Here is a 19247-nt window from a genome sequence, read left to right on the forward strand (position 1 = left end):
CCAAATCAAAATGTCCTGGGAACAATCCCAGGAAAATATCAGTGTTCCAATCAATAGGCCATCAAAATGGAGACCCAAAAAAAAAAAAAAATCAAAACACATCATTCAAACAAAGAAAGCATAAATGCTGCTGCTAAAAAGATAATTCCATGAATCCAGGTCCAGCCCAGACAACAGTATCTATACAATTCAATATTGCTTTTATAGGTCTCCCTTTTAAGACCTTACAAGTAGGTAACTTTTTAAAATGGGAAATTAGCGCATAATTAACTTATGACCCATCAAGTACTGTTTCACACAAATCAGTCAAATTTTGAAGATTAGACACCATACACACAGACATTCCCAGATAGGAAAGTGTTCCTTCACACAAGCTAAGAATCCAAAGAAAACATGCTCAAGTTGCTATGCAATTTCAGAATTAAGACTTTTAAGGATCATAGCCAAGATACCTGTTCTGACCCATGATCCACAATGACAAGTGAAGGGAGCTTTTTCTACTAAGAAAAACCCAAGAATGAGAAATAAGTTCATTATTACAAGGAATTTGATTTCTATGACACTAAAGAAATTTTAATTCATGGACCAACACAGTTAAGTTCCCTTGACATCTTTGATAGCAGCTTTCCAAATCTAAAATAGAAGGGAAGAAATCTGAGATGTTTAAAATGTCAACTTGGGGGAAAAAATCATTCTTCCTAACTTGTATGATACTCCCTTTATAAAAACAGGCCTACACATACAAGAATCCCTTTGAAGGAAGGTTCTTCTTAGACATCAGGTCAAGAATTCCGTGACTTCCCTTTCATTACTATGAAAGAGAAAAAAAAACCCTGTTCCAGGCATGTCATCCAGAAATGTCTTGTAAACAATAAGGCAATCTTTTCCATTTTAAAGAAATGGGTACCAAGAAATCAACAATTCTGTTTTTTCTTTCTTCCCTCTTTAACAGTCAGAAGCATTAGCAAGCATATGGCTTGAGTACAACTAGACATGAAAAGCACCTGGTCCAGGTTGAAACTCAATATTAAAATCCAGGAAGGGGAGAAACCTAAATTATTCAATTTTCACCCTGACTGTAGGCCCCATCTGTCCCTATATTATATAGCTTTGGAAAACAGTTCCTGAAGTTTTGTCTATGCAATTAAAAAGAGAAGAAAATAAATCTAAACTTGTTCCTGAGTTGGAGATCATTTGCAAACTACCCTGTATATTAATGTCTGCATAAAAACAAGGAACAGGAAAAAAAAAAAGCTTGTCACTCTAAATTTGAAACTACTAACTTGAATTAATTTGTGAACAATACAGCAAAACTCACCCCAAATATTAAGGAAAGAGTTCATAAACACTGAACTCATTGTCAGGGAGAGCAGAGCCACACTTGAAATGTTCCACTGACCTAATTAACCATTCCTAAGTTCTTGAGTTTTACAGGTGATTTTTACTGCACATGTGGTCAAAACAGCAACAACAACAAAAAACAAAAAAACCACATCACTAAAGAAATGCTTAAATTAAAAAAGAGCTAGGGACAAACTAATCTTTTTGTATGTTTTGTAAGCTTTTTCCTTTTTTTTTTTTTTTTTAAATGATGGCCTTATCAGAAAGCTTAGTCTATTTCCTATTCAGCAATCCATTTTCCATCAGATTATTGTTTTAAAAGACACCACGACCAGTCAGATGTTGAGGGCAGCAAAGGTCTTCACCAAGGTGACCTGCGCACTAGCATCTGTCTCGCTGCGATTGTTATCAGTGTTATTACTCCTGTTCTCCTGCGCTTTCTGACGGTGTCGTTCTTCCTGGCGCTTCTTCTTCTCCAAACGCTGCTGCTCTCTCTTTTGTTTATTTGTTACCTAAAAGAGAAGACTGTCCATATCAGTAGAAGCACATTTTGACCATTTAAAATGAATACCAGTAATTATATTAAATTCTATATCTGGTTCAGAAAAAAAAGATTGGGGAAACATAGTAACTCTTTTCAAAATACAAAGGCTATGGTCATATGAAAGAGGAATTATTATTCCTTTTTTATTCTGTGTAGCTCCAGAGGGCATAATCAGAATTAAAGGCTGAAAGTCATAGGAAGATAAGGGTCTAGATTACCATAAGGAGAAACTTCCTAACAATCAAAACTATTTAAAAGTGGAATAAAATGTCTTCATGAGCTCTAGTTCATTAGAAATGTTCCAGTGGACTCTAATAACCAATTGTCAGGAATGTTGTAGAGCAGTGATATCAAACTCCAATAGAATAACTGATTTAGAAAACCACAAATTAACAATTTATGTTGTATTGTATTTTCATTTTGTTAAATATTTCCCCATTATATTTTAATCTGGTGTAGTCCCCCAGTTTGCTCTCTGCTCTAAGGGAAGGCACTTATTCAGTAAAAAGTTGTAATATGGAAGATAAAATTTCTTTGGGGTTTCTTCCAATTCTGAGTCTTCAGTTCCAAAAAACTTTAATAAACAGCATCCCTACCATATCCTTTCTACTCCCTTCATATATACCTTTAGAGTCTGGGTTTTATTTGTTTTGTTTTCTCCAACAGGACTGGTTTGTGTTTTATTGTTTTCATTTCCACTTTCACTTAGGCCTTGATTTCCAAAGATTCTGTTTCCACTGCCATCCTCCTCCCATATGGAGCCACGTTGTTTCTGAGTTTTGCCATAGATCTCCGGTTTCTCCTCTGCTTCATCCAAAGAAAAGTATTGTGCTGAAATAAATTGAGAAACCAAGATGGTCAAAGAATACCGCTGTCATGTTAAATGACTCCAGGATTGAGTCCCTAGCACATAATCATTTAGGAAGCTAGCTTTCTTGAGGTATTCTGCTAACAAGCCACAAATATCAAATGATCATAGCAGAAAATAAAGGATCCAAACAGGCTTAAAGATTTCAGATAAATGGACACACACACACACACACTCCTAATGCTTTTCCCATGATCAGCCTTCATACAAATTAAGTAAAGTACTTTAGTTTTCAACCTAAGTTTTTGACATATTTTCATTTTCATTTAATTCCCTAAAGAAAGAATGTTGCCAGTCATAAAAATCTCAGATATAGTAACTGTATCCTTTGGGGTAGATATAATTTATCAAGCAACTGGAAAACTACATGGCTCAAGATTATTGATGAAAATTTAAAACCTTTTATCTCTGCAGCACCAGTAAAGATTCACAATTCAAGATGATATTTTAAAAGCCAGATGTTGGTGATTTAAATAACATGGTACAGTCTAGCTAAGAATTCCAAATAATATAATTTTATACTCAGTCCTTCTATTCTATTTTAATTGGAAGAGTTCTCACAACTATGAAGTGAAAGACTTCTGTCTCAAGGAGCTAATGCTAACAAAATCTATAATGCTTATAGTCTGAGAACAGAAGAACAGACTTCACTTTCCACTAATGCAAATTCATTTTTCAGTTTTATAAACAATGTTATATACTTACGGTTTCTTTTCCCTTGGTTCATCTGTACCATCGCAAGTATTGCAGATTCAATATTATAATTCTCAGCTTCCAGGTTCTGGACTATTAAATTAACATCCTACCCCAAAACAAAAATTAAAAAAAAAGGAAAGATGTCAATATTCTATTGCAGCAACTTAAATAGCAACTATCCTAATTAAAGATTTCTATATACTTTACTCAACAGAAAATTTCCTTACTTTAATAATCCAGAGCATTAACTCAGTATGTATCTAAAATGATCAATATAGCCTTTCAAATAACTTTGGGGCAGAGCTAAATACTAGTTTAGTTGCCTACTTTTAATGTAATTCTTTTTAAGAGTTTTTTATTAATACCAAGCACTGATTTAAAAACCCACATTAATGACAGCAATATAAGGGAAATAATTAATGTTCATTAAAGTTGAAAAAAAAAAATCCCATCATATATTATTAGCCAATATAATCCAGCAAGTATACTATCATTAGGCAGGAATAAGAATTCTCATGAAACTATCTGGCACAACAGCCATGCTTTTATCACAGAAAGTGGTAGGTCTCCTCAGTAGTACTAACATTACAAACTATGATCAACAAGAGCTATGTCCTCTAATATTGATTACAAAGTATTTGTCTATTGTGCAGATACTAACTGAACATCCAGTTGCATTACAAACTTTCTGAACAGCATCTTCTACTTCATCTTTCAAGTCATCTTCAAAGTCATCCTCCTTTGGCTTTATCTTCTCTCTCTTATTTGATTCATCTTTATTAAGCATCTGAAACTAAAAGAAAATTAAATTTGGAGACAAGAATAATAGATATGGACTTACTGTCTTTATTGTTTTCTATACAGGCAGATAGTTTAATCTCAAATAAAATAAAATGCATGAGAGAAAAATGATTGTAAATATAATAAGATATTTCAACATCACTTAAATATAATAACATTAAGTGAATCAATATTTCATTCAAACAAAGATTGAGATACACCCCCAATCCCATTCCTCCAAAAAGATATCTAAGTACAAACACCTCACTGTTTTTCTTGGTTACAATGAGGGAGGTCTTCTCTTCCAGAACAACTCTGATGTATAAACAGAAGGCCTCAATATAAAAAGATAACTAAAACAATGGGGAGTGGGGGGGAGAGGGGGAGGGAAAGAACAACAGGATAATCAGAACTAAGTGACTTGCCCAGAGTCACACAGCTTAGTAATTGTTAAATCTGAACTCAGATCCTCCTGACTCCAGGGCCAGCTGTCCCGCTAAGATGTTTACTAAATTGTTTTAGAAATGGAGAACCTTCAGCCCTATCTATACCAAATAAACAATGTCCATAGCTGTTCTTTATGGTCCTAGAAACCATAATATTAATAGTGATGATTTAACATTAGGGGCAAACACTTCTCACAATGAAGTGCCAGAAGCAAGAATAAAACAATCCACCTCCATCTCCTCTGCATTGCTCTAACCCCAACTGAATTATAACAAAAGAGCTTGTCTACTTTTAGATATTGTTTGAAGACACATATGATGGGAGAAACCCACCACCAATCTTTCATCTGGTTCCTGGGTTCTGACTAAAAATTAAAAACTCATGATCTGATATAGTTTCTATGCCAGTTGATTAACCCTATCCAACCATAATTTGCCTAATCTCACATCCCTAATTCCATAAGGATGTCCCTACTCCATTTCCATAGTCACAAAGAATAATCCACTCCTGGCTCCCTAAGACCTTTCACATACATAATTCACTCAAGAGAGGCATCAGGCCTTAATTTGCAAAGAAAAGAAAGTACTGAGTCACCATCTCTGGCTCTAGTCTATAATGGGAACAAGGTAAGGAAAATGCTACTTCATATAAAAAACAAAGGTGAAAGCAAAAGAATAAGTGGTAGTGAAAATTTTGGTGAAGAGAGATCAGTTTAAGTACCATGTGCTTCTAAGAGGCAGTAAGCACTCTGGTGAGAGAAAACATTACCTGTTTCATTTACCTGAACTCTGAACAAGAAACTCCCTAAAGTTAACTCTCCATATTAGCTATTGAACTCCAAGAGTTCCCTCTGTTTTTCCTCAAGGGCTAATATTACAAGGCTGAGAGATTTGGGAAGAAGACCATGCTCACGTCTGTCTGAAGATGGGCAGGTGCTTCTGAATTATCGTTGATTCTCCGAACGCTGTCATAGTGCTCGCCATACCGATACGCAATGTGCAGCTCCCTGACATTGGCCTTGTCTGTACCACGAATCTGAAAGCAAAGCAAGAAGAGATGTGTGCCAGCAACACATGCTGAAACTCTGATCCATACCCAATACCCTTTAGTGACACTGCTTTTCTATGAGGGAAGAAGGACCTATATGTCTGTAGGAACCACCTCAGGAAGGCCCCAAGAACTTCACATCAAGGAGAAATCAGACTAGTTTTCATTTACTGACTATGCCATCTATACTCTGTGACACTGCTAGAAAATACACTGCAAGGAGTTCAAAGAAAGAAGGAAAAGGTCCCACAGACACCAAAATAATTCCAGATCCCCGTCTCTAACAGCAAGCACTTAATCAATGCCTGCTGAACTGAAGCTTTTGAATTGGGCTATCCCAGTCAAGCCCCAACTTTCACACCTTTAACATAAAGGTAATAGGGGAACCACCTGCTTCTAAAGGGGCTATAAGGAAAATGGTTCTGCAAACACTAAAGAAGAGTAAGAAGGAGCCAATAGACAGGAAAGAGTGGACTGTCTGACAAAATGTAAGCTACTATTCTTATCAACAGTAATCATTTTTATAAAAAAATCCTATCTTTTTTAGTGTACAGATAAGCCTTCCTTTTTTCCTTCTCACAACAAAAAATGAAACAGAACTGGAATTTTATACGCTGTTTAGGTATAGCAAATTGGCACACTGTAAAGATTACTGCACTTAAAGACCACTTGTCTAATGGGTAATCCTAGGAAAGTTATGGTGGGCTTTATTTTCCTGTAAAATGGGGATAATAACAATATCTTTCTCCTAGGTGGGGTAAGGATCAAATAAGTCAATAATTATACAGTATCTGTATAATTACACTATATAAAGAAGCACTATATAAATGGTATCTATTGTTATCATTCTTTGTATTTCAACCCAGAATTGTAATAAAGAGATGTTTTACATAACATCCTTAAAATCCTTATTTCTAAAAATTCTCTGTAAAATAAATTTCTGAAATACTGCTATAATATATATGATATGGCTCACTCTTTTCCCAAAGAACTAATTATCTTATTCAAACACCTCTAAATTTGATAGATCTCAAAGTATGCTTAACCCAATTTGAATGTTGGTTAAAACTGACTGCTTATAAACTTCAGTGTAGCAGTGTGTAATTTTATGATATTACAATCCCATTACTGTGCACTCAGATTAATTATCACAAGTTTTTACTGTATAAGCCATCAATTACATTTCTGGCTACTATTACTTAAGACCCTAGGAAAGGTCATTTGACCTCTCAGTGCTTTAGGCACTTAGGGGATGAAAAGTTACAAGGAACATGCTGACCTGCACTAGAAGTTGAATTTTCTCATTTGAGACTTCCTATATCAATGGAATTAACAGTTCCAGTCCCTATCCTACACTTAAAGAAGCCCCAAAGCTGATTTATTTATAAAAGACTTTGCTATGAATTTTCTTTTAGGAGACTTACCTGCCACAAAGGGGCATTTAACTGATGAATAACAACATTCATTTGATGATTTCTTGCAAAGGCTACAATTGCATCATTTCCAGCAAAAGTACCAGGTTTTGCCAAACTAGCAACTACAAGAAAATGGGAGAAAGATGAAGGTTTCAGAAGAAAACACTCAAAATCCAAGCAAAGCTTCAGTAATTATTCTGCTACATACAAAAACAAGTAGTAGTATAGAAGATTCATAAACAGCTATAGATCAAGTACATTTCTGGAAAGAAATACCTACACCAACTTGAATGCCTTGTCTGAAATTCTTAAGAAAAGATGGAGATTTAATGTGGTCATTACAAGATTATGACTTCTGAAAAAGAACTAGGGAATTCATACTCCAGAGTTACAGGTTCCCTAGCAGGAAGCAAGACTGAGACTAAAGACCTATGTGATATCCACAGAAAAATGGAATTAACAGTCAATTTTTAAAATGCTTAGTCATTTTACTATTTTCTAAGCTAACTGCAATTTTAAAATCATAAAATAGCTAGTTCTTACGTTAATATTCAAAGAAAAGACTCTTTTCCCTAATATTTAGGAGTATTCCATTCTTGATATTTTTAACAAATATCTTATAATTTTACACAACATATGTTAAAGACTGGCTTTCAAATCTTTATCTGTTACAGATGGAAGATGTACAGATTCAGAATTCTTTCATCTTTGCTGTAACAGAGTCTTTCCCTCAATTATTTCATTCTCATTCTTATATTCTTCCAAAGGACTCTCAGGAATGTTCAGTAGCATTCTTTTTTTTTTCTAAAAATCATTTCCTAATCTACATAAAAGTTTCTCAGGAAATTAAATTGAAAGTTTCTATTCTTCTTAGTGCCACAATACTAAATACAACAAATTTCTCTGACCAAAAACATTCAGAATGCAATTCATGCCTGCCAAGCTACAAATTCATTTTGCAAAATGCATATAATCTGACTAAACATTAGAAAATGACCTGAGAATTTAATCTAAGATATGTCAGCCTAACCTGAAACATTCCAATAAAATTATGGCAATCTCCTCAGAATAAAAGGAGCTCAAATAACACAGTATTAAGCTGTAAGGGAACTGAGTTGAACCCTAGCACCATTATAGGTTTACAGTGTAACTTTGGATAAGTCACTGCCTCTCAGAGGCTCAGTTACAGGGCAGACTGTAAAAGGATGGGGTTGAGATAAATGATCTCAAAAGTCCCTTCCAGTTCTAAATACATCTTATGAGAGACCATTATTGCAGATCACTGAGCAATAATAACTGTACATTTAAAGGATTACTTTCTACCTTTCAAGTTGGAACAATCTTTAAATAAAGCCACAAGATCTACAGTTTTTCTTCTCATTTTAGATTATAAGAAGTAAAAGTTGTAAATCACAAAGAAAGGCTTATTTGAGAAGTACAGTGAAAAAATTGGGAAAAAATTTCTTTTAAAGAATCATTTTGGACAATACTAGTGTCTGCTGCTAATAAGTATAATTACTTAATGCATTTGTCAAGGAGGATAGAATATCCCACTGACCTACCATGTTTTTCAAAGGGAATATCATCCTCCACAAAGGGTTCAAAGTCATCCCGCTGTCTTATCATATAATCAACAGTCTCCTGTCTGTGTTTGAGATGATTTCGTGAATGTCCCTCCAACTGATCACCAAGAGCTCGGAATAGACAATTGCTGCAAACAAAGAAAGAAGTTTTGGTAAACAATATTTTCACTTTAATAAAGCAAGAAAAAATAGCTAACAAATTAATTCTTATCAAATGAATCCGAGGGAAGCCTCCAGAGTATTGGACAATAACTACCCATTTACACAGTACTTATAGATTTATGAGCTATTTTCCTCACAGAAGCCTTATGAATGAAATAGGCAGCACAAACATTATCATTTTCATTTTACATAAAAGGAAACTGAACATAAGGAAGTTCAATAATCTGTCCTAGGTCTCCCAAGTAATAAGTATCATAACTCCAATTTCAGAGCCTTCTTTAAAAAAAAAAACAAACCCACTGTTCTTTGCATTACACCAAAGAGTCTTAAGTGGATTTATGGAGAGTGAACTTATGGAAAGACTTTGCTATGCACCCAGGGTAAATAGGCAGGAAGAGAAGTGCTTACACTGCCTTCATAGATTACCTCACACTTACCTAATTCTCTAAGGTTTAGAGCCCTTTGAGGTATGAAACAGAAATAGTATCCTTTGCATTTTTGTGGAGGAAGAAAGTAATATTCAGAGAAGGAAAGTACTTGCCTACAAGCACCCAGCTACCAAATGGGAAAAGGAAAATTTGATCTACTGGCTCCAGAGTTACTTACTATAATAGTAATAATCTCTCTCCCTTCTCCATCCAATAAGACACAAGAAAAACAAAACCCATTACAAAATATGTATAATCAAACAAAACCTATTTCCACAGCCATGTTCAAAATAAAATTTAAAAAAAGAAAGAAAATACGACGAACTGCAGTCTCAAGTTCATTAGTTTTCTATTTGGAAGTAGAGAGGTGTTTTATCTAGTGCTTTGAAATTTCAGTTGACCATTGTGATTGTTTCTCAGTGTTTGAAAGAACACGATTTACTTGAGGAAAGAATGTGGCACAATAGGAAAAACTGTACTTGGAACCACAAGACCTCTGATTCTGAACCCACTTACTAGTTATGCAGTCCTGGAAAAACCACTTAATTCTTGGGTGCCTTACTTGCCATATCTGTAAAATAAAAATAATGTTTTACCTCATAAAGGCAGAGGGAGGGGCCTAGATCAGATGATTTCTTCCAGAAGTCCATCTTCTGGACCCAAGATCTAGATTTTCCCCACATCATCTTAGAAATAGATAGTCTATGTGACAATCCATATCCACTGCCCTCTTTCCGAACCAAGTTTCACTAGAGGTTCTGTAACACAGCTATCTCATTACTCATTTTAGATAAAGCATCCATAAGTTAAGTACTTGTTAGATTCCAAAGGAGTCTGTCCAGCTAAGCAGTTGAGAAACAAAAGCTCTTACATCTAGTCTGACCCCTAAGGAGATAGAGGAGAAACCTATACAAACGAACATTCATTGAACAAACAACACTCTCTTATGAAATGGAATGTCTTTTTTTTCCCTTGACTCCTTACCAATCACCTGGGGATCAACAACATCTTGTCAGAGGAAAATCACTCACCTTGGTCTCTAGTTTCCAAATCCAGAATACTCCATCTGAACTTTCAAATCAATGATAGCTTAATCTATTTTCCTCTCTTATCACTAACAAAAAGGTCCCAATACCACTGAGATTCAAACAAGACAAGAACATAATCTCTGAACCTATGAAGTATTGGCAATGAGTGTTATTATACCATTTTAAAGCCTAACAGTAGCCCAGTCTTACTCCAAAGTACTTACTTTTCTACAATATTACCATGATTCCAGAGGACCGATGAAACATGCTAACAACCTACTGAGAAAGGGAAGATGGCTTGATGAGTGATGATCAAGATATATTATTTTTGGACATGGCTATTATGGGAAATTTGTTTTGCTTCACTATACATTTTTAATAATAGGTTATTGTTTTTCTTCCTTTCTCAATGGGGAGGAAGGCAGAGAGGATGGCAGAAGGAAGACAGAGATGGTACAATTTCACTCATTTTTTTAAATAACTTTTTTCCTAAAGACACTGGTTAATCCATGCCCAAATATCATAAATAAATATCATTATTAGCAGAGTCAGAACTAAAGGTAGACAAGATAAAGTAGCAGGAAAGGTAATTGGAAAACATGCAGGTAATTTTTTTTCATGTGATTTAAGACTTTCTAAATAAATTCAAAATAAATCTTCTAAAGTATATATTTCTAAATAAATTTTAATGCTAGCTGTTATGTCAATTCAGCAATGATTTAAAGTCTCCTAGGGATGTTAACTAAAAATACAATTATCAGACCCAGCCTGGGATTTACAGTCAACTCTGATTGATCCCTCTTACTAGTTCCCATCACCATCTATACCCATTGGAAGTCATAATTTTCATAAAGATGCTACTTGTTTGCACATTTGTATGAATCACAACAAAGTCTAAAACTTTTCAAAGCAGCAGCTGATTTTTCTAAATTCTGAAATTGTTTGTGCTCATGTGATAACCAGAGGGGGCTCGGAAGTAAAAATCAATAAACTATTAAATCACTACCACATGATAAATGACAAAACAATTTATGCCAACACCTGTCACTTTCCCAAGGGAGTACCTTTAGTAAGGCAAACACTGACAAAGCCCACAGGATGACCATAAGCCCTATAATTCAACAGAATCTCAGTTTCTTGAGGGCAAGGAATGTTTTGTTTTTGTCTCTCTCTTTATATCCCCAGAATATTGCACAGTGTTTTGCACAATAGGCACTTAATAAGGAGCAGAAGGTTGGGAGAGCAAATCAAGGAAGACCTTATTGAAGAGATGTTCAAGTTGAGGCTTGGAGGATAACTAAGATATCAAGAGTCAAAGAAGGATGAGAAAATGAAATCTGAACAAAGACAAGGAGGGAAAAAAGGGGGTCTTTCTTAGAGAACAGTCCAATCTAGCTGGACTGTAAGGTAGGAGAATAAGTTGGAAATAGTTTGGGATTACATCACTGAAAGCCTTGGACATGAGGTGGAAGTCTGAATCACAAGCCCCTTTCTTTACCTTTAAGACAAGGTACATGAACCCTTTTTCCAATGAATTTTCTTCTCTTGCATCCCATCCTTCTTGCACTCCTACAACCTCACCACCTGAGAGAAGAGGAGAAAGGCTCTGCCAAGATTTTTCCTGTTCCTATTCCATCCTTCTTTCTCAAGAGACAGGTTATATTTCCAAAGTCCTTCCTTTGTGTCTCTTCCTGCCTTTCAGAGGCTTGTCCCACTTTCTATCCCATTACCTCTGATCCCTGAAACCACCCCCATCAAATGATCCACATTTCTTGTATCCACATTTCTTCCTCTCCTTCTTTTCCACTGTACCCAATCCCCCAGGATCCCTTATTCCCAATCCTTTAACCACTCTCCATATATTACTTCCCTTTCGTCTCTCCCAAAACAGACTAAAATCAAACCCTGGACCGGAAAGCAAAAGATAGACCTAACTAAGCTTAGTTCCTGTGAGCACCTTAGCAGTAACCTGACTTTTTTAGGCTCTGTGAGCACATTAGCAGTAACCTGACTTCTTTAGGCCTTACTTTCCCACTTTTAAACAAGTATGATGACCTACAATGAGGAAAGCCATGGCTATAATCCATCAACACTTAGGATTTTTTTTCTTCCAGGGATGTGACCTCTTGCTACCCTCTCCTTTCCCAAAGTAGACTCCTTCCTCAGTAAGACAATCCTCTTCTAGACTCATCCATCTTATAATCCAGAGACCTTTCTTCCAGCTGCCCACACTCTAACCATTCACTGCCCCATCCTTCCTAAATCAACTCCCTTGCCACTCTCCTTCATTCTGATCCCTTTTCTTGGGGCTCACTTCACACAGCCAATCCAACTTAATAAGCAGAGGCTTAAAGAAAAAGGTTTTGGAGTTGGGAAAATCTGGGTTCAAGTCCCCACCTATGACATATATTGTTGTTACTCTAGGCAAATCACCTAAATGTTTCAGTGTTCCAAACAATTCTAAGCTGAAAAGTCCATTATAAGGGCAAAGTGCTGGATTTTGAGAATTGCCTAGAACTGCAGTTGAATCTACCTCTGACATATCTCTATGATCTTTAGCAAGCTACTTAATGGATGCTCTCAGTTTTTCCATCTGTAAAATGAAGGAAGTTGACTTAGGTGACACCTATGGTGTCAAACAATTGTGAATCCAAATTAGTAGAGGGATTTGCCTACCCAATGAAATCACAAGTTTCAGACAAAAACAATAACAAAGCCCAGATCAGGCTCAGTGAACACAAAAAACCAAAGCCAACCAGTCTCTGTCCTCTAGGAGCTGACAGCCTCCTCTTCCCTTACCGTAACCTTAGGGGACTCCTTTCCCCCACAGGCACTAGCTCCAAATTTTCTATCCCCAGGTCAGCTAGCCACGCCCTTTCTGACCAGCCACTCAATAACCTCCAATGGTTCCCTACTCCCTCTATATAAGCCACAGGATGACATTTAAAACCCTAACGCTCTCTTAACCTTTCCCATCTTATTATACATCACTCTCCTCAAACTCTGGTCCAAACTGACCTTCTTACTGTTCCTGAACTGGATGCTACATCTCCCATCTTCCTGCCTTTGTTTAAGCAATCCTCCACGACAGGAATGCCCCCCCCCCCCCCAGACTTTCCTGGCTTCCTTCGACACGACAAATCCCACTTTCTGAAAGAAGCCTTTGAGGACGCGTCCTCTGTCTTTCTTTGTACCCTTATCGCTTAGCGCACAGGCCTGACACATACTCACACAGTTATGTTTTAATCAAGTCTCCCCGGATAGGAAAATCCTGGAGGACAAAGTCTATTTGGTTCTGCTACTTCGGTGGGTGCTCCCTGCATATTTACACGTCGCTGTGAGGTTAGCAAAGCGTTTATTTCATCCGATACCCTCACTCTGTCGTCTGGAGTACACGCCCATACATATATATATGTACATACAAAGCCACCGGCGTATACCCAGACACGCACACGCAACCCTGGAAGCTGGGTGCCCCATTTACAGATGAGGAAACTGCGGCTGGGAAAGGTTGCGCGACTGTAGGGAATAAGTGCTGGCAAAGTGCCATTTCCTCACCTCTCCACCCGCTCAGGTCTCCAGTTCGCATCTCCGCGCCCGCATCTCCCCAGTCCTCAAAGTGCGCGCATCCTCCCTCCCCCGTCCCAGCGCCCCGGTTCCGGCGGCGTGCGCTTCCTCCCTCTCCCCCCCCCCTCACCCCTGGAACCCCGGCGCGCGCCTCTCCCCCGTCCCTCCTCCTCGGGTCCCAGCAGCGCGCGCCTCCCCCCTCCCCCCCCCCCCGTCCCTCCTCCTCGGGTCCCAGCAGCGCGCGCCTCCCCCCTCCCCCCCTCCGAGCACCGGTCGGGCCCCCGCGCGCGCCTCCTCCCCCCACCCCCTCCCCTGCGCGCGCCTCCTCCCCCTCCGTCCTCCCCAGGCCTCCTCACCCGTCGCCCGGCACCTCGCGCAGCTTGAGCCCCAGGGCCTGCAGCTGGTTGGCGAAGCTGACAAACTCCTCCTCGCCGCCGGCGCCGGGCTCCGTCCGATTCCGCCGCTCCTTGGCCAGGGCTCTCCGAGCCGCGCGCTCGTCCCGCTTCCGCTCCGCCTCGGCCTTCCGGCCGCTGCCCGGCCGGCTCTTCACCGCCTGCTTTCGGGACATGACCCGGCTCCCAGCCCAGGCGCCGGGAGGAGGAGACGACGCCCCGAGCGCAGCCGACGAGGCGAAGCAGGCGGCGGCTGCAGCGGCAGCGGCGCCGGGGCAACGGCGAGGCAGCTTCTGCGCTTGCGCCGCGTCCCTCGAGCCTCTGCCTGGCAGCGGCTTCCAGGAGCCCCTGTCACGTGGCCCAGGCGCGCAGGACTCAGAGACAGAGGGGACAGAGAGCTGTGGGGAGAGCTAGAGGGGACCCGCAGGTCCGAGAGTATCCCTTCCGCCCCCTAGCGAGCAAGGAGAAAAGCCAAGGTCTGCACTGCACGCGGGCTCGTCTCCGGTCCTCCTGATCGCTATCTTGTGGCGGGACCCCTGTGGCTCCAGAGGCCGGAGTGTATCACAGCCCTCCCTCTCGCTTCAGTCCTATTCACTTGCTCCGAGAGAGGCCGTGTTCCGAGGGAGGGGGCGTGTTTTATAGCTTCCAGCCCCGGCGTTCTTTGCAGATAAGAATTCTGGGTGATGGAACCACCGAGTGCGCATCAAACCCCTCCCGGACGGAGGGCACTGCGCCGAGCCCTGGGATGCGGAGAGAAGCTAGCCTCGGGTCGGCCGGCGTAGTTCACGCTAACAGGAGCAAGGTTTCCCAGGCAAATCCAGCGGAAAACAGCGTGGGAGCAGCAAAGCGGATAATAATACTGATGTTAATATTCACTGAGGGGCAAGATCCAAAGGCGCAGTGAACGAACCTCAGACTCTCACTTAAGCTCATCAATCAACCAATATTTATTACGCACTTCAGGCGTTGTACTAAGTGCTAAGGATATTTTTCATGCCTTGACATCATTCTAACAACAATAAATACTTTATCTGATCAAATCGAATCATTCAGAGGCACTAGAGTTGCCCTGAGCATAGGTACTGTGAGAAGTAAAATTGTACGGTTTTGTTTCCAAGGTTGAAAAGTTTCAGAGTCTCACAGCCTCCCTCTGTTGGCATGGTGGAAAAGAACAGGAGAGGCATTTTAGGGTCAGTACATCCTGGCTGAAGAGAATTAAAGAATGTTTTAAGTCAACAGAAGAAACCATAGGAACTGGCTGAGTGCGAATAACTGGGTTTAAGCCCCAGGCAAGCTAAATTTTTAATTGAGCATGTTTAATCATTTCTTAAGGAGGAGATATCAGCCATTTTTGAACACATGATGATGTAGCAAGAGGAGAGGGGAACATAGAAACATATCAAGGAATGCATGTGAGGGAGGGTCACGAAATATTAGATTTTGGAAGGATCAATGGAAATTTTGAGAAGAGGAGGAGGCAAGGTGAGATTATGAAATATAACTGCTGGTTCTGACCTCTGTAAAGTTTGTGTCCTCTCAAAGGGGTATGGCACATGCTTCTTGCAAGAATATATATAAAGCCTTCCTCCACTTCAAGAATTTGGGTCTGAAGTTTTCATTTCCAACAATATGCCCTGGCCACATAAGGTACTTGTGTTGAGGTCTAGATTTGGGGTACCTAAATGAAATTAGGGTTTAGTTAAGGTCTAGTGGCAGATTTGGGGTACAGGAAGTCAAACAGAGCTCCCCTGCAACCCCCTTGGATTCGGTTGACGTCTAGTAGCGGAGGGAGTCCCCAATAAAAGCATTTATTAGCCCGAGAGCTAGATTGATAAAAGAGGTTTATTATTGAGTTTAGAAGTAGGAGATAGGTGAAGGTAGAGATAAGGAGGACACCGGACAGAGGGTCCAGTGGACAGAGGGTCCTCACATGACTGGCATGTTTGGAATCTCTGCAAAGAGAGGTTCCCAGCGTGGTCCTTTTGTAATAGGAGACAGCTCGAGGAGCTTTTGGGTGTAGCCCCAAAGTTGGCTCAGATCCGGGTGGGGCTGGGACAGGTCCCGACCTTCTATTGGAATTCAAAGGGACCAGAATTTGTGAGTCAAAGGGTAATTTACATTAACTAGGGGGGTTGGGAATCAAAGATTGGAATCTTTCCCACTTCACTTGGAATCAGAAAGACAGGGATTTGATCACACTACATGAGCTGTGTGATCCTGGGAGCTAGTGCTATTATTATTCCCATTTTACAGGTGAGGAAATAGGTAGAAAGTCACAACTGAAGCCCTGAATTATATTAACCATATGCAGAGGAACCAAAAAGCCTCCAGAATAATTCGATCTGTGACCTAAGGTGAGGAGGGAAAGTATTTCAAGCTGGGAGAACAAAGTGAAAGGTAGGAAGTATGTAGAATGGGACCACAAAGTAAGTGGGGGATGGAAGGAGGAAGGAGAATCATCTATACAAAATCTGTAAAGATAAGGAGTGACCAACAGAACTTCATTTTTGAAGTAATAAAAAACCGCTAAAGTATATTGAGTGGTGTGTGGAAAGGTGAAGAATTTACAGATTAAGCACATATCGATCAGAGACTGTTCACTAAAGTACATCAGGCCTATAGGCCCCAGTCACGTGATTTTAGATGAGACCTGGACTGCATTCCATTGTCCAAAGAAGGAATTAAGTGGCCAAAGCTGTATATCACCTTTTTCACTGCATTCCACTGACCAAATAGGGAGATAAAGGTTTATGTAACCAATCACAATCTATAGAGGGTGGGATTTGGGGAGTTCTTTGTCTGCAAGTTGTAAGCATCTTCAAGTGAATGACTCTCCTCTGGGTATCTTTGCTGTACTTTCGGGCCCACAGGCCAGGACGGTCTGGTTCTGGAGATTCTAATAAATTCTTTCAGCACATCATTTGGAGTGACTCCTGAGTAGTCAGTTTGGGTAGGTGCAATTGCCCCAAACAGTGGGAAGGAGAGAAGGGTGACAGACATGCTTAGGCCTGTACTTTAGGAAATTCATTTTGGCTGCTGTATTCTGTCATTACAGCGGTGTCTGACTCTTCATGAACCTACATTTGGGGTTTTCTTGGCAAAGATACTAGAATGGCTTGCCATTTCCTTCTCCAGATCATTTGACAGATGAAAAAACTGAGACAAACAGGGGTAGGTAAGTGCCTTCCCCAAGGTCACACCTCCAGTAAGTGTCAGTGGCTAGAGTTGAACTCAGGAAGATGAGTCTTCTTGACTTCAGGCCTGATACTCTGTCCACTGCTCCAGGATACTGTATGGAGGATAATTTGGAATCAGCATAAACTTAAGGCACGGAAGATCATCAAAATTATTTCATAGCATCTTGTATGTGGACCCTGCCCTAAATTATGGTCTAAATTTGAAGCAGATTGCGGGTATCAGGTCAGAATCAAAATCATGACCCATGAGCTATCATATGTTTGTTTTGTCCTCTCAGAATACACATCAGCTCAAAGCAAAATGTATTAAACAACCTAGCAAAAACCTAGCCTAAAGGTTCCCCTATACACACAGGAGACTATACTCATTTCCAAGCACCATATGTACCACCAGTTCGAGAAGAGATGTATCCAGCGGTTCTGTGTGGCCAGCAGATCTATATATAGTGCAGAGAATCTGGGTGGGAAATGAGAAGAATAACCATGTAAAGCTGAAAGTTTACAAAGTGCTTTCATTTGATCCTCACCACAACCCTGTAAAATAGTCACATCTATTTATTAAACTTATTTTACATTTACATTTAAGGAATGTAATAGGCAATGACTTGCCCAGAGCTTGTAAGAGACTGATTGTGATATCAAACCCCCAGGTTTCTGACTCCAGGTCCCAATCATGTGGTCAGTGCATACATACCCATGTTCAGGGCAACCTGTATCTCTGAAGGGTTAGATCAGATAAAGCATTTATTAAGCTCTTACTATGTACCAGGTACCACATTAAGCACTAGGAATATGTCTTCTGGTGATGCAAGCTGATTTTTTTGATGTTTTGTTTTTCTGTAATGAACCGGGGTCTTCTGTTATTTGTTTTCTGCCACACTACTCTACTAAATACATTTGCTGAGCTTGATTTTTTTCTAGAAACTTCCATGGACAATTAATGAGCCCTTATTAAGCACCTACTCTATACAAGGTGTTGTGCTAAGCAACTGAGAATACAAAGAAAGACAAAGGATGCTCTCTGCTTCCAAAGAGCTTATAATCTAATGCTCTCTGCTCCCAAGGAGTTTATAACCTAATGGGAGAGACAAGCAAAGTTGTATGTTATATATAGAATAAATAGAAATAAATAGAAAATAATGTTAATGTTGCTGTTGCCACTTTCTGTTGGACATTTTTGCTAGTATTGGTGGTCTTTGGAGCTAGTGGCAGCTCTGGCTAAAGAATAGAACGGAAGGGACTTAGACTTGGGGAGTGGAACTGAGTTCAAAGCCTGCTTCAGATACCTAACAACTTTATAATCTTGCATCAAGCTATTTAAAGTGTCTCACTCCATAAAAATAGTACCTACTCATGGGGTTAGAGTGAGGATCAAATGAGATAAAATAACTCCAGTTCTACAGAACATCCCACTGGGTCTGGTGCCTTGACCTAGTGAGAACACTTTTTGATTTAATTACACAATCAGAATTGAGTGTAAATGGGGCCTCTACACATATGTGACTCAATCAAGGCCTTGTGTAAAAAATTAGGCCACATAAATATAGCATGGGGACATCTTTGTGTGGCTCAAAGGGAAGCACATCTTTAGTTTCCCCTCCCCACAATCTTCTTCAGTGAAAACCTTCATTCCTGCCAAGAGGGAAAACAGAAGATTGGAGCTAGGAATATAATCACTCTGCTCCTCTCAGAGAGGTGGGGTTAACAGGCTAGAATTATATCTATCTGCTCCCTTACCTATTGTTAGTCTGA

The 19247-nt window shown here is 39.7% G+C and overlaps 1 protein-coding gene across 7 annotated transcripts in view; it reads right to left on the minus strand.

Annotated features, from left to right (window-relative positions):
* OTUD3 (OTU deubiquitinase 3) overlaps positions 1–14949 on the minus strand; it is a 50062-nt gene extending 35113 nt beyond the window's left edge. For 6 of the 7 annotated variants that reach the window (XR_004233371.1, XR_004233370.1, XR_004233368.1 and 3 more), the window contains exons 1-8: positions 14263–14949; positions 8701–8849; positions 7148–7260; positions 5589–5711; positions 4111–4242; positions 3459–3555; positions 2511–2716; positions 1707–1853 (exon numbers count right to left, since the gene is read on the minus strand). Coding sequence is in view for 3 of the 7 variants with exons in the window: in XM_031962726.1 (XP_031818586.1) it covers positions 1707–1853; positions 2511–2716; positions 3459–3555; positions 4111–4242; positions 5589–5711; positions 7148–7260; positions 8701–8849; positions 14263–14474 (1179 nt within the window). In the remaining 4 variants the exon portion in view is untranslated. Of the gene's footprint in view, positions 1–1403; positions 1854–2510; positions 2717–3458; positions 3556–4110; positions 4243–5588; positions 5712–7147; positions 7261–8700; positions 8850–14262 lie in introns of those variants that run through there. The other variant, XM_031962727.1, reaches the window with a different exon arrangement.
* Positions 14950–19247: the final 4298 nt, after the last annotated feature.

The sequence above is a fragment of the Sarcophilus harrisii genome, chromosome 3, assembly GCF_902635505.1.
Source record: "Sarcophilus harrisii chromosome 3, mSarHar1.11, whole genome shotgun sequence".
Lineage (NCBI taxonomy): Eukaryota > Metazoa > Chordata > Mammalia > Dasyuromorphia > Dasyuridae > Sarcophilus > Sarcophilus harrisii.